The following is a 15,302-nucleotide window of genomic DNA, read 5'->3' on the forward strand; positions in this document are numbered from 1 at the left end:
AGTAAGTTGTACATTCATCTTAAAATCAGCTTACAGCTAAAATGTTAGAAGCCAGTTCTAAGGGCTTGCTTTCTGGGGGAAAAAAAAAAGGCACGTTAACCAAGTAACTCAGGGTAACTTTTGTTTATTGTCATCAGTTTTTCAGAGCAGGGATGAGTTCTGGAACAATCACTTACATCACTCGGTCTCCAGTAGTCCACCAACACACCTGTCGTGCTGTCCCTCTTTCCAGTAGCAGTGGCACGCACCACAGCTGGGCATATTGCTTGAGTGCAGGCCTCACCCCTGCAGTTTTTGGCACAGACTGGAAAGGAGCATCCAGTGCAAGGGGTCAGGCCCCCCAGGATCCTGCTGGCTGCTGCAGCAAGTGCCTGCCTTCTCCCAAAAGCAGCGCTGAGGTACTTATCCATTAGAGTGTGGAAGCAGCGACTTCTCTTACAGAATCCACCACACCATAAATTGCCTTTGTCTCTTTCAGTCCCATTACCAGTTAGAATCATCTTCCCAGTTCAACTCCTCTTCTTCGCCCCAGCCTGCAGCTTCAGCCTAGAATCACGTAAAATTACCAGCGTTAAGGTATGCGTATGGTACTGCTGTACTTAACGCAGCCACAAGAGCCAGGCCCTACCCTGTGGGGCTTGTGGGGGCAGAGCAAGACATCCTGAATGCCTCAAGAGAAAGGCAGCCTCCTTTAGCACCTGGGCTTACACAGAAAGCTGTAATAGGAGAAAGCCCCTCGTAAAACGCAAAACCAAAGACAAAAAACAAACTAGCAGACTTTGTTACCCTTCCTTCCCCAAATTAAAGCAAGCATTGTTTTTATCACATCCACTTTCCATTACAAAAAGTACACTACAATACAGGTGACTTCTTTCCCCTCCCATTAGGAAACAGCTGCTGTCCTGCCCAATGCTCCTTGGTCTCACCAGCCCCCTGACAGCAATTCTGCTGCTCCGACTACACTACACTAAGCAGAAAAATGAGGTCAATATCACACCAGTGCATTTAAAAATCAAGTGTGCCATATTCAAATGTTGTAAACAACCTTAGTTTAGATCCAAGGCTCCTCTCCCCATGCTACCTGCTACCCCTGTGGTAGCTCTCCTGAGGTGCAATTAGCAGAACAACTTGCAATCAACACCTGGTCCCTAATGGACTTAGATGATCAGGCAGGAGTGCTTCCCCTCCCCCAACACACAAAAGCAGTCTCTGGAGTCTCAGAGATGGGGGCAGATGGAGCTACTTATAACCCTCATGGTTCTCTGAAATGGAAAAATGTCTCAGCTATTCCTCCTGAGAACAAGGCATCCAAAAAGCTTCATTGTGTAACCCAGCGGTTCTTGTTTCCTGGTCCTTTACTTACACTCCCACTAGGTTTTTCTAAAAGAGCCAGGAGCAACAAAGTCCTGAGCATCCTCTGTGACTGAAAGCCATTTTTCTTCTTTGGGCTTTTGGGCATGTCTGTTCAGCAGACACTATCCAGCCTTGTTTTGCCTCCCATCTGACGAACCAAGACTCTCCCTAAATTACTTTAGGGTCCTAGCATGCAGGATATAGCAGCACAAACTAAAAACCAGAGGTAGAATTCAACATTGCTGCTGGAGCAGCAGCCCATGGAATGACCTGGTGCCGATAAGATACATCACTCAGAACTCAGCATCCCGTATTCACAGGTAAAACCTCAACTGTACAGCCATGGCACTTCTCAGGCCATCCGCCCTCTGATTACAGAGCCTGCATGTGCTCTAGGATCCTCTCCAACATGCATTCATTTAACCCCACTGCCTATAGCCTCTTACCTCAATAATGTCAGCTGCTGCAAATTTGGAGGAAAACAGCGCATTCTGGGAGGCACCTTCTCTGCTGGATACTGCACCAGAGTGACTGGGAACAGCTGCTTCTGTCCTCGCTTCAGGTAAAATCAAGACAGCTGAAGAAGGTTTAATGTCTGGGGTCATGTCAGCAAACCAGTCCAGCTCAGGGTCCTGCACTGGTTTCCTCTTCACTTTAATTGTGAATTCTTCTCCTAGGCCAGGCTCCAGTGAAGACTTCAACCTTTCCTGAAAGGTTGTTTTTGGCAGCATAGTTTTCCCCAGTTGTTCCTGGCAGTCGCTATTCCAGCTATTCGCAGGGCAGGACTTCGTGGGGGGGCTCACTTTGAGGCTTTTGAATTCTTTGCTCAGCTGATGAGTACCTGGTGGAGGCCTCTGCATTTCAGCTGCATCAGCTCGCGTCACAGTGAGGCAGTTTCCTGAGGACAGTTCAGTACGAGGGCTGCTGGGCTCAAAGTCATCCCAAGGCTTCTCGTCCACATCACGTTCAGCAAAATAAGGTCCCGCCCTGCCCTGCGGCTCTCGGGGCTGAATTTGGATGTTCACAGTTTTCTCAGTGTCCGTCTCCTCTGGCTCACTCCAGTCCGGCCACTCCTCTGCTGGCCTTTCGGAGGTAGTCAAAGAGCTCCTGCTGCTCCCTAGCACATTAATGCTTCCAGGAACCCCGTTCAGGGGCAGCTGAGTGCCTTGCTCACCTGTGGAAGATAAAGGTGTTATTTCAGAAGGGCAAAGGTGGAGACCAAGCTGACATCACCAGTAGCACCTGGCATGGAGATAAGCCAACTGCCAGCTCAGAAAGTGGTGGTGATTGGAAAGATGTTCCAGAGCTAAGCTCCTCTCAAAGAAGCACAGCCAGCTTCCTGTTTGCAAAGGAGGAGTATCAATCTCAGAGCACTGGGGCAATAAAGGCTGACAGCTGAGAGGCATTAGGTGATAGTGAAGAGGCCATCAGAAGCCTGAAAAAAGGTCGTGAAAGTAAACTGAGCCAGCTTCTGAGGTCACAGAATGAGCTGACCTCCAAATGATCAGAGGCAAAAGGCTGCTGCGGGGCATCTGCCAAGCTGTGGAGGGATAAAAAAGCACAGCAGAGAACTCATGATAAAGAAACACTCAAGGCTGGCCAGCCAGCAGTGTGTTGATAAATAAACACATCAAGATCCCAAATACTACTCCCTAGGAACTCCCAAGTTCATGCTTGTGTTTCTTCACTGTTACCTCCTATGGTTCACTGCATCTCTTTCAGATCAGCACATGGTGAAAATTAACATTTTTCAAGCAACCCCTCATTTGTAGGACACTTGATTTCTAGGCAGGAAGAGCTAGGACAAAGGTTTACCTGTCTTTAAAGCCAGTGGATTGTCTTGTTGCACAGAATGCTTCTTGACAGGTGCATTTCCAGAGATGGGGAGCAAGCTAGAATTGTTCTTCAAGGGCCGAGAGGTTTGATTTCTCCGATTGCTTCCGACATGACTGGGTGAGTCTGCAGGGACAGAAGAAAAGAAAGGCCACCAAGTCCGTCAGATGTGTTCTGTCTTGGTTGAAACTGCCTGCAGCATTAGAATCTTGTTTACTGGAGACAAGCAATGCCAAATGAAGACTGGCATTGCAATGCAACAGCTGCACCCTTGATCTGTATATAATACTCCTCTGTTCCTACAGCCTGCAGCTCTTGCCAGAACAAACTTTAGGCAACTGTAAGCAGCAAAAACTGACCGCTATGTTGTCTCAAGAAACGCACACTGAACAAACATTATGATCTGCACAGATGCTTGAAAATGCTGTCTGCCACCTGGCTGGATCCATTTGGACACATGGCAACGCGGATCTCAGGATCTGCCTCTCTTACAAAACTACAGCAGTGACAGTCACAACAAGCTGAAGCGTAAGCGAAGCCCTGACACCACACAAACTTCTGATTTATGCTTGGACACGAGCAGAGCAGCTCACCCTCTACCCCAAAGGCTGTTCAATGGCCTCTCTAGGTACTCTGAAGAGCACTTGGAAGCTGCACAGGGCAGGTTTGTTCCCCTGGGCATGACAGCTTGGCAAGTGTCTTCTTCAGCTCGTTTCGAGGAGCTGCAGCATATTGTCACCGACAGCAAAGATTTCACCAGCACTGGCTCGGCTGTGTCCCTGCTCCCACCCCTGCAGCCCAGTCAGGGTTGAAACGACGCGGCTTGGGCTGCTGCTGCCACTGCCTCCCCGTGGCAGCCGTGTCTGCCCAGGCGAGGGGTCACCAGCACAGCCAGGGACACGGGGCCTGGGGTACACACAACATGACCCCTCGATACAGGGTACAGCCTTTTAGGAGTTTGAGCAAACATCTCATTAAGCCTCATGTATTCAGCATTTTTCTTTTTGTAGGTTTTCACTCCCTGTTAAGGACAGAGTTAATTGGTTTTGTTTTGCTTTTCCCTCCTCCATCAGGAGTTAAATCAGGTTTAATTTTAAATATACTCTGAAAGATAAATCAGTTCTTAACATGCAAGCTGAAGGTTTTCATTTACTACATTCTACTAAAATAAAGAAAACTAATGCAATGAACCATCCACAGATTTTAATGAAGGGTGGTAGTTGTCAGTACACACATAATCAGGACAAAAACATGCTTAGATTGATCACTATCATGCACTTTGTTTGGTATCTATACTTTGTGTCTAAAGTCGAGCATTGCTGATCCTTCCCTCCCGTTATAAGCATTCCTATATCCAGAAAAGCTTTCCCTGAGTACACTTGGCTCCAAGTTATCTAGCAGGCGCAGGGACTACTTTCTTCATTTGGATTAGCTGAAAAGCCTCCAGAGAGCTGAGAAAATAGGGAAGTTCGTATTCCTTTTCCAATCTACAAATAGAAATTGGGGGGAAGAGGATGAGATTTACCGTTTTTAAAAAACATGAAGGACATGAGGGAATATTAAATAACTGCCTAGCTGTAAGTACATAAGTCCTACAGAAGGGCAGTGTAGTTCTTCTACCAAAGATAAACACAACTGAATATAATCTCTTTTGCACATAGAGCTTCTTAAATGAAGATTTTTCCATGTATTTCCTGTATTTAAACTACTTTCAGATAACGTTTTATGTTACTAATTCTGCATCTGTAAACATTCAGCACCTAATTTAGAATTAAAGTTTAGCTGCAAATTAACTTTTCTTCAAATGAAAGAGTAATCGATAAAAAAATTCTGCCTAAGCTGCTTGGACACAACGTGCAAGAATCATGAGAGCACTCGAGACCGTATCATTTACCTTCTGGGGAGAGATCAGCAGTTTTCATGAAACTCGGTGCAGAGCTTTTGAAAATCTTCGTTCTTTCACCACCTACAACTACTTCAGGCCCAAGGAGGGAGACGAGAACTGCTAAGCTGTGCAGAGTTATTGCCACGATGGCGTCACTAGTATCTCGAAGGCCCAGCAATACCTGCACCAAGAACAGAAAATTCTGCTTTTTCACTTTTTTCTCTATACATTTGCAGCACATCTCATTGCTAAAATCTCCCACAGCTCTTAGCAGATTCTAGACATGACTGCATACCAGAAAATCAGCCTTCCACTTTGTGTTACAAGCTAAAGAGAGTGGCCCATCCTAGTGCTTGGTGAGCTTAGTCTCATCTCGTGTTGTGAGGCTGCCAGTCAAGGCCAAAAGGTAGCAGCACAAGGGGTGTGTGACAGAGGGCACCAGGTTTAACAAAGCTGGTATTCCAAATCAGGGTGGGGTGTAAGGGTTAGGGCTTGCATAAAAAGGAGGTTGAAAACTGTTTTTTGCCAGCACTGAGTGCTTAGTTGTGAGCTAAGAGTCAACCCTAACAGTAAAAACCCCATATTGTTGGATATACGCCATTTATTATTTTCCTGTCCTTAACCTGTGGCAATATGATGTTTTTCAACTCTTCCCGAGAGAATAGTTCTGCATAGGCATGAATGTGAGACAGCAACACCATTCGAACGTGCTCCTCGTGAACCTCAAATAGCTTCAGCAGCACAGGAATCACGTGAGTCTGGAACAAGGCTGGCGACAGGAGGCAGCTGGTCTGGCTTTCTCCAGTTTGCTCTGGGGGAAAAGAGGTGGAGATGGGGAAAGGCTGCTTTGCAAACCAGAGGCAGCTTCCCAAAAGCTATTCAGTGAGAGACTGTCACAGCTGAGACCCACGGCGTCACCCCACTGCCAGGTCTGACTCTGTCAGCTGCCGAGGATGTCAGAGGAGATGGGAGGGAGGAGAGGCAGCCGTGCCATTATGTGGCACGGCTTACAGCAACGGCTCCACATACGTCATGTCAGACAGGCATGAGATGCCTGGCTCACAGACCCCTAGTTATTTAGGAAAAACTCTGAGAGGGGAAGCAAGCAGCAGGGACAGAGGCAGCTGGGGATCCAGCAAGACATCCTGAATGCTCCCCCTTAGAGAGGGCAGAAGGGCCTGAGCACCCTTACAGGAGATCGACTGCAGTGACAGAAATAAAAAGGGCAAGGAGGGGTAGGGGAAAAGGGAGAAGAGGGATGTGCAGTGAGACACTGAGAGCCTGGGGTGGGCATGTGGTGTGAGATTTAAACGCAGGAAAGAGCCCAGGAAACTTCTAATTCTCTCCCACCATCAGCAGAGCAACAGAAGTACTTGAAATGGGGAAGCCCAGGTAACTCTTCTCCTCTCCAGTTCTTTACTTTACAGTGTTTGTTCTGCTTAAACAAACAAAGCTATTTCCTTGATTCAATGGAGTGACCACTCTGAATTCATTCCAAACTTGTTGGTGATATTTCTGAAGAAAATATTTAAAGGTCACCTTTCTTTGGACCCAGCAGATGAGGAAGAAAACTCTTGACAGCTACAGGTTCTGCAAACACAAGCTGGTTGAGTAGTAGAGGCACCAGTCGTGATGCTATCAGCTCCTCTGACAAGCCAGCCACCCTGTCCAGCAGGAATCTGTGTTCCGGGAGAGAGCAATTAGTATCAAGGCAGCCTCACATGCATTTATGACTGTTTCCCTTAATATCGTCTACCCTTCTTTTTTGGGTCTGCCGTGTCTCCTTAGAGACAAAGTTCCATCACAGCTTCTCACCGTGCGCGTACACTAAGCTAAGAGGATGCGGCTCTGCTCCTGACTGAGACTTTCAGGCAATAAGTTAAACCATGAGTGAGTACGGAAACATCCAGAGACACATCCTCTAAAACTCCGTGCCCAGATCACACAGCCTGCCAAAAACACATCCAGGAGCACAGCTGCAAATGCAGCTGGCACATGAAGGCTTCTCCACACTCAGCAGCTGTCCCCTCTGCTGTGTCACAGCGCCCAGATCTCAGTGCTGGCAGCTCACGTGAGGCACTACAGCGTTGAAACTGCAGAATAGACTTGTTCCCTCACCCCACAACCCAGTGCATCACAATCATTTTTCTACTGCTTGAGTACAGGCAATCTTGCCTACCACATAAGGGAAGTTTCCCTTGCAAAAAGGGAACCCCACTTTGAAACCACATCCACCTACTGCATCCTAGAGGTGGCCAGCAGAGCATGCTTTGGGTTTATTTAAGTCACGAGTGATTTTGTGCAACTGCTCTTGTAGAATTTTCATTTTTAAATATCAGTAGCTGTTTTTCTCTAGGTTTGGAGAGATTGAGATCAATATTCCCCCTGCTGTGAAAGCACCTGCACCTGTTAAGGGGCAGTACTGCCGTGTCTTTTAACAAAGTATTTGTTCCCTCCTTCAGCAAACACTGCTGCTACAGAGATGGTTGCAACGGTTCTGCATGCTCCTGCTGAGATCTCCTTTCTCTTCTTTTCCCACCGAGTCCCAAACAAGTAAAATCAAACTGCTGTTAGAAGTATAGAACAATACAAAATAGAAGAAGAAAGAAAAACTCAACTTCTCCCCTTTTCAGGCCCAGATAATGCCATGACTACACGGAAACTTCTAGAGAACTCTTGGGCACCGTGACAATAGGGTTTTCTGCAGATGCTGCACTTCTGCAGCTTCAACATTCATTACAGAAAACAGCTTTACCCAGAGAAGGCTGGGACCAAAGATTAATTCCCCCAACATGTCTTGAAAACTCTCATTAACAGTTTACAAGATCTGCCTAAATGAAAGCAATTTTCAGCCTCAAGGCATCTGGTGCTAGATTTCACTGTTTACAAAGTCACATCCAAAATAAAGCCACTTCCAAGAATGGTGTGAGGGAAGAATTCTTTTCTTCTTCCACATTGAAAGAAATTCTCTGATATTTTATACTCTGAAACCGGGTAAGCAGATAGCCTTTGTGTAACGCAGCAGGACCCTCAGACAGCTCCAGTGAGGAGCCAGAGGACAGGCTGGTCTCCAGATTGTGCAGACAAAGCTGTGACACCACGCTGCCTCCCCTACCACAGCACTACGGCAGATCAATGTGCTTCTCAAATGATGCCTGCTTAGCCACAGCGCAGCACTACAGACAGTGCTGCTAAAGGGGGTGGAAGAAAGCACAAATCATTACAGAGCAAACAATATTCTGCCAAAGCAAGCAAAATCTGGCACCCAAGGAAGTATCTCCCTGGCCACTAGCCTTCCCCTGACACCCTAATCTGACAGAAGCATTTCTCAGATAAGTAGCTTCCATGTTACAGTTCCTTCACTTACTTGAAAAATTCAGTTTTTTCCTCCTCAGATTTTACTGTTAAGGTCTTCAGAAAGTTCACAACTTCCAGAAAATCATTCCTAAGAACAAAAAAAGCAGGCTGTCAGGCATGTTGATGCTTACACCACCCACCACTAAGAGCCTGCAGATCCCTGTCCTTTCAGCAGGCAGAAGCAGAAAGGGGAATACAACTCAAAAGCTGGTGGACCAGGAATGTCGGCGTGGCAGTCTGACCAGTTACCCAACAGCTGCACCTGCACAGCGCCACGCTTTGAAGTCAGCAAATTCACGGAGCACCAGCTGCCTCTCAGCACCCTCCCAGGGCAAGAAGCAGAAGGAAATGCCACCTCACGCTAACGCCACCACCCAGACAGCACCTCGGTGACAGCAGACAGCTGCCTGGATTATCTCTGAGCGCGCTTAGCTCAAGTTGTACCTCTAACGATTTTATCTTCCCACTGCCTCCCTGAGCTTGGGGCAATCCAACTGGCTGCATGTGGCAAGGGGACAGACTTCTGTCCCCGGTGCTGACTCAGAGACTCACATGGAAGGCTGATAATGCCTTCGTAATTTAGAGAGTCTCTGTCAAAGGGCCCTGTAAGAGGCAGCGATCCAGGCCACGCTTCCCATCAGATAAGTAACACCGTCACAAAACGCGGGTGTTGCACACTTGCAACACAGCAATAAGCACTACCAAGACGTACCAAGAGAGGCGAGGAATTTCTTTCCTTACCTGAAGAACTCGTGGGACAACAGGCTGGACAGTGGCGGACGACACTTGGGATCCGGATTCAGCAGCGTACAGTGCAAGGTTTGCTGAAAGCTGGAGAGAATATCTGCTGAAACTGAAAGCCAGAGCACCTACAATTAGATTTCTCTCTCACCACTGGGCAAACTATGTTCAGGAGTCCTCTACCCCTCTTGAAAACTTACTTTTAGAAGCTCTGTTTGATAGTAAAATTGCTCATAGTTGCTCCCAATGGAAGAGAAGAGAGCATTTCCACCTCTCTCCCTAAGCTGTGTGGCTATCAGGGCATCAAGGAGTGTTACTGTCCTGAGCTTTTTGTTCTTTCTCTGCTAGTAGGCAGCAGCCCCCACTCAGCTGTGTCCCTAACCCTTGCTCCAGTGGCTGCTGGGGCAGAACCATGCAAATCTCCGCTGCAGAGCGGATTTGGGAGTGCTTGTGTTGCAGGGGCTTTTGCATGTGCTCCAGCCACACCTGCCCACATTCAAATGCAGCGAGATGGGGAAACAGGAGGCGCTGAGGTCTGGATTTTAGCCTAGCAAACACAAAGAACAGTGATGGACACTACACCTGTGGCGCATGTGTCAGCTCCAGCAAGCAAATGCCTTTGGTGACACAAGCAAGGAAGAAGCCAGACAGGTCTGTACACAGCAAACAAACGTGTCAATCCTCACCCTGATCGTTTAGGACCGTCAGGAGGCTTTCAACCATTGTTCCAAACGCGTAGGCGTCCCTTGCATGCCCATAGCTGCTGGGCAGAATTTTGAAATCTGCAGACTGGGGGAAAACAAAACAAAACAAAACAAAACAAAAAAAAAAAACAAGATTAGCAAAGCAGGAGTTTATGAAATACTTGGTAGTTGCCACAGCTCTCTGTGCCCTCCCCCATACATACTCCCCAATTCTTTTTATATCAACAAAGCTCCACCAAGTCCCCTACAAATAGAGCATTATGCCAAAATAATAATAATTTTAAAAAAAAGTGCAAAAACAAAACCCAAACAACAGCAAAAAAACACACATCTACCAGGGAATTTACAACCCAAAGGAGCAACCACGTCACGATGCAACAACTCCCCCATGAATACACACAGCAATTACAAGTCAACAACTTTCAGCATTTCTATGGAAACAGGTGTTAATCAGAGAGAGCTCCTTTAGCATAAGCAACTTAGAGGATATTTCATAGATGTAAGATGACTTCAAGTGGAGAAAAAGAGCTGTGTGAGAGCTACGCAACTGTGAGACCACAGCGAACCTGGCAATCTCAGCAACTACTCTTACTTTTGCAAAGCATTAGCAATTTAAAAGCATTAAAGCTGCAACGCAAAGTGACTGAAAAAAAAAACATTTCAAGAGCCTGCTATTTCATCACTCCTCATTCATGATTTCACTTCTCTGTACCCAACGCCATACCCAGACCAAGGACAGGAGGGAAGGGGAAGGAAAAAAGGAACAGAATAAACCCCAGATATTATTCAATAGCCACTTCCTCCCATTCAGAGGCAAGGGAACAGAATGTGTGAATGAAAACAAAACGATTTTCTGAACGTGACACCAGCTCCAAGCTCCGCCGGGAAGTCGCGGTACCCACCATCTCCTCGCACGGGATGCACGACTGGTCTCGGACCGATTTGACGTGACAGAGGAACTGCAAGGGGAAAAGGGAGACGTGAGCTGCCCCCGTGGCTCGGCTGGGCCATGCAGCAGGAATGAGCCCCTCCTGCGGGCCAGGACTGAACCTGTGGCCGGAGGCCATCCCCTGCCCTTCAGCTGGCGTCCAGGGCAGGCCACGCTATGCTCTGCCCACAGGGAAGCACGAAGCAGCAGGTGGGAAGCAGCAGGCTGGCAGAAAGCAACTCCAGGGCATCACAGCCAACTCGTCCCGTCATCCCTGCATGATCCATCTGGGCAGGGCAAGGATTTAATGTCCTTCACCAGGCGGATTTTACTGCTGCGCTCTTTGCATTGTTGTGCACCACCACGCACAATCCCTTCTGAAAGGTGATACATGCCCGGGACACTCCGCGCGGTTTGTGAAGGATTTGTGGACCCTCTGGGAGAAAAGGCAATCTAGTGCTGCTGTACCGTGCCAGGCTGCAGCAATGACTCTGCACAGCACGCAGCAGCAAGCAAACCACTTTTTCCGCCAAGACCAGCAACAAGCAATGAAGATGCCAGCAGCAAAAGCTAGGGTCGTTTACGTTATTTTTATATTGATTTATTTTAACTTAGGATCTTCCTGCTGCACACTAAAGTTTTGGGTTTTGGTTTTTGGTTTTTAATCAGTCCAGAGGAGCAAAGATTTCTCCCTCTCCCCAGTCTTAATCTACCCTCCAGCCAGCTGCCTCCCTTAGAAAAGTGGCTGCTTTCTGCCTGATGGGGAATTAGTTTCAGTTTCTGTAGATGCTGTTGTTTATAGGAAGCGTCCCTAGAGCAAAAGCTCAGGTGAGAGCTGGAGGTGAGCCCTCTCCCTGCACCCAAGGGACACTTTGCAGGGCTCTTACCTCTGGGGTGGCTTCGTTGAAGTTGCAGACTGTTTCCATTCCTCCCAGTTTCCAGTGCCCATCCTCGCTTACAAACACAGATGATAAACAGACATTGTTATGCGTTAGGTTTCCCTGAAAAAAAAAAATAAGAGGATAACAGATGTAAAATCTTAATCAGTGCTAATGAGGTGCCACGAGGAACTGAGGAAAAGCTGCCAAAAAGCACGCGATTCTACAAATCCTTCGGGATTTTGTAGGTGACTAGCAGATATCGTGCAGAATGGCTGGGGTTTTAGAGCAGACAAAATTCTAACTGTCACAGCCCCTGCAATGCAATTTTAAGTCCAAAGAAAAACAACTGTGAACACAAAGCTCGAGAGCTACAGTCAGAGCTGGAATTAAGATTCAGCCCTGGACAAACACACAATGTTTGTCCAGGAGGAGCAACGACACCAATCGCTGACCTGTGGCAACAGCTGTAAGTCAAGGCACAAACCGAGCAAACCATTTCATTAAGTACAAAGCACTGCAAGCAGGTCTCAACTCATGAGCTTTACGCCCTAGAACCACACCGTTTTGAACTACCCTTCTTTCTAAAAAGCAGGCAATGCCTTCAGCAATTTCAGCCTAAAAAAAACACGTGGTGTGGGTCTGTCTTTTTGTGAGGAACCAGGCATGAGCCAGTCACCCAGGCAAGCCCAGTGAGGACATTCCCTGGCACGTGCCACCCGGCTCCCACCAAAGTCTGACGGCTGCTGCTGGCACTTACCCTATCATGGAGGAAAATGAGCGCCAGCAACACGTCGTAGATCCCTGCGCAGATTTCTGCAGAAGAGAGCGACTCCAGGACCATCTCCAAAGGCTTCACGCGTTCGGTAACCAGGTGGATCCCATTGGCTTCCACAGTACAGGAAAGGAAGCGCAGAAGGCAAGGGTGGCGCAAGGTTTTCAGGTGCTTCCAGAAACAAAGACATCCGTTAGACCTCATCCAAGCTGCAGAGGTTGGCCGTACAGCTTTAGCCACATTTTCTGCTTGAGACAGCCCACCCCTGCTCCTCACCAAACTCTCAGCACGCTCACTGCAAAATATTCCATAATACATCTAGGAACAAAGTCTTACACAGAAGAACAAACGTGGTACTTTAAGTAAGGTCTGGCTTAGAAAGCCTCTGACTTGGAAAGCTCTGCCAGGGGCAGCTCTGAGCGCTTCTCCTTCCCTTCCCCCCAAGAATCCAACCCTCAGTGACCGATCCCACCCCCCCCGGAACACAGAGGAACAACTCCCTCCCTCCAGGCACGCTCGCTCCAGTACCTTGGCAGCTTTATGAACTGTGTCTTCGTTCTCCTGCTTGTACACGAAGACGGAAGCCAGCTTGCCATCTTGCAGCACGGCTGGATAGATGGTGTGTCCGGTTGGCAGCGTGAAGGGCGGCTCTTCCAGCGCGTAGCTCTTTAAAGCGCTGTTCTCCGAGCCCATCACTTGCGGCGTTAGGCCGTTGGAGAGTTTCCCTCTCGATGACAAACAGGCCCGTGGGTGAAGGCAGGTTTTTTTTTTCAGGCAGACTCAGCTCGGGCAGGCACTATCCAGTTCACTTTCGGAGCATTTTCTGCAAAGCATGAGACAGCCATGAAGAACCTCATCCTGTCAGTACTCCCTCCTTCGGGTTAAGGACAAAAACACACTCCCCATCATCAGAGTGTCCACAAGCAGGTTCAAATCAACAGGCAGGAAGCGGGACTACACCTTTCTGCAGGCAGCAAAACAGTGGCACAGTGGCTGCAGAAACACAACCTGTTCTGAACAGGACGGGGCTCAGCCCCTGGAGCTCTCCTGCCAGGCCCTAACCTGCAGCAAGCTTTCCTCCGACCGCCTTCCTTCCATCTGCAATGCTCCATCTGCCCGCCAGCCCTTCCTCCTTCCCACTGCCTCTGTGAGGAAGAGGCTGACAGATTTCTGTGCCGCTTCTTTGCACGCAGAGCTGGTAAAACAAACACGCTGATTGCAGAGGCTCTTTTGGAAAACACTGACAGAGCACATGCTCTGCAACCAGGCTGCTGATCAAAGGCTACAGCTGAGATCCTGACAACTGCTCTGCGCTCACGGGTTGGCAAATGATCTTCAATAATGAGAGTAAAACCCGATTTCAGGAAAAGTGGGAAAAACATCGCTCACCCCGAGCATATTTTTTGAAACTGCAGAACTGCTTTGGGGTGGTTGTTTCCAGCCTTGACCCGGGCCTCCAGGAAGGCAACAATGCAGGAGTCTGTCAGCTCGCTGTCGGAGCTGTTCCTGCAGAGCTTCTGCCCCAGCCTTGTGTTCAACCTTCCCGGGAGCGCCAACCTTAGCAGGGAGGGGTGTATTTTGAAAAGTTTTTCTGGTTTGCTTTTTTTTTTTGGTTTCCCGGTTTATTTTCACTGTTTTGGTCAAGAATTGGTTATCTTAATAATTCCCACAACCAAAGAAAACGAAAGAAAAGTGTGCTATATTTAAACATGTCAGGATCTAATGTTTTCATTAAATATAAAATACACTGACTCGATAAGGCACTAGCCAAAGAGTGCTAGCAAGAAATAGAACAGGATTTTCTTGACAGACCGAGGGTGTTACTTCCTCCCCCGGTGACAAGAGTGCTCTCTAGGCAGGAGGCTGGTTTCACAGAGTTACAGGAGATGCTCACACCTCACGGACCCATCTCTGACAGCCGCTGCCCTGTGACACGCCGGAGCCGCAGCTCCTGGGAGGAACGAGCCACACGAATGTGTTAGGTAGCGAACCTGAAAGCATTACAGCTTTAACTGATGGAACAGAGCTTAACCCTCCAGATTGCACCAGGTGGGCATAAAACACCTGCTACAGCCCGTGTTTTATTTGTAAATCGCCCTTGTGTGCTCTGACCCACCTGAAACCCACCCCTGAGCTCCCTGTGGCTCCGTCCCCGCCAGCCTCAGGGGACGTGCCTCTTGTCACCGTGCTCCTTTTGTGCAACCTTCAGGAAAGCCACGGAGCTCAGCCACAGGTGAGGAGGAGACGCTGCCAGACGGCCCCAAAAGGCTCCTCCAGGAGCTGGCAGCGCCCTGAGGCCGGCGGGACGAGGCCTCCGAGCATCGCCCCCACAGCCGAGCCCCGCGGGCAGCCCGGCCTCCCCCGCTCCCCCCCCCCACAGCTCCACCCGGGTCCCCCTTCATCCCCTCACCGCCCCCCGGCCCTCCTCAGCCCCCCGAAGCCCCGCACCTGCAGGCAGCGGCCGGGCCGGGAGCTGCCACCGCGCCCCGCTGCCCGCTGCCGCCCTCACGGAGCCGCCGCTGAGGCAGCTTCCGGCAGCGCGGGGGCGGGAACAGGAGGAGGAGGAGGAGGAGGAGGAGGAGGAGGGGGAGGAGCGGCCGCCATCTTGAGCGAGGGCGCGGCCACCATTTTGGTTGCGGGCGGAGCCGCCTCAGCCCAGCCCCTCTGCTGCCACTGCCACAGGGGGGTTACAGCCCAGCCCTGTGCCCCCACCATCCCACAGCAGTCCCTGACACTGAACGTCCCGTTAGCAGAAGCACTCACCAGCACACCACAGCCACTGGGGCTTCTGGCTTCGCTCTGCTCGCTTTAACCTTGGGAAGCCAGAAAGAGGCAGGGCTGAGGTTTC

At 49.1% G+C, this 15,302-nt stretch overlaps 1 protein-coding gene across 1 annotated transcript; it reads right to left on the reverse strand.

Moving 5' to 3' along the window:
* Positions 1-108: 108 nt before the first annotated feature.
* SCYL3 (SCY1 like pseudokinase 3) lies at positions 109-15,048 on the reverse strand. The gene is made up of 14 exons (XM_068691146.1): positions 14,903-15,048; positions 12,983-13,277; positions 12,440-12,625; positions 11,689-11,802; positions 10,776-10,832; positions 9,856-9,958; positions 9,170-9,281; positions 8,439-8,516; positions 6,611-6,750; positions 5,695-5,882; positions 5,081-5,252; positions 3,169-3,312; positions 1,800-2,527; positions 109-546 (listed from the first exon to the last, which is right to left on the reverse strand). The coding sequence occupies exons 2-14, from the start codon at positions 13,145-13,147 to the stop codon at positions 484-486; spliced, it is 2,250 nt and encodes a 749-aa protein (XP_068547247.1). The 5' UTR covers positions 13,148-13,277; positions 14,903-15,048; the 3' UTR covers positions 109-483.
* Positions 15,049-15,302: the final 254 nt, after the last annotated feature.

The sequence above is a fragment of the Anas acuta genome, chromosome 8, assembly GCF_963932015.1.
Source record: "Anas acuta chromosome 8, bAnaAcu1.1, whole genome shotgun sequence".
NCBI lineage: Eukaryota > Metazoa > Chordata > Aves > Anseriformes > Anatidae > Anas > Anas acuta.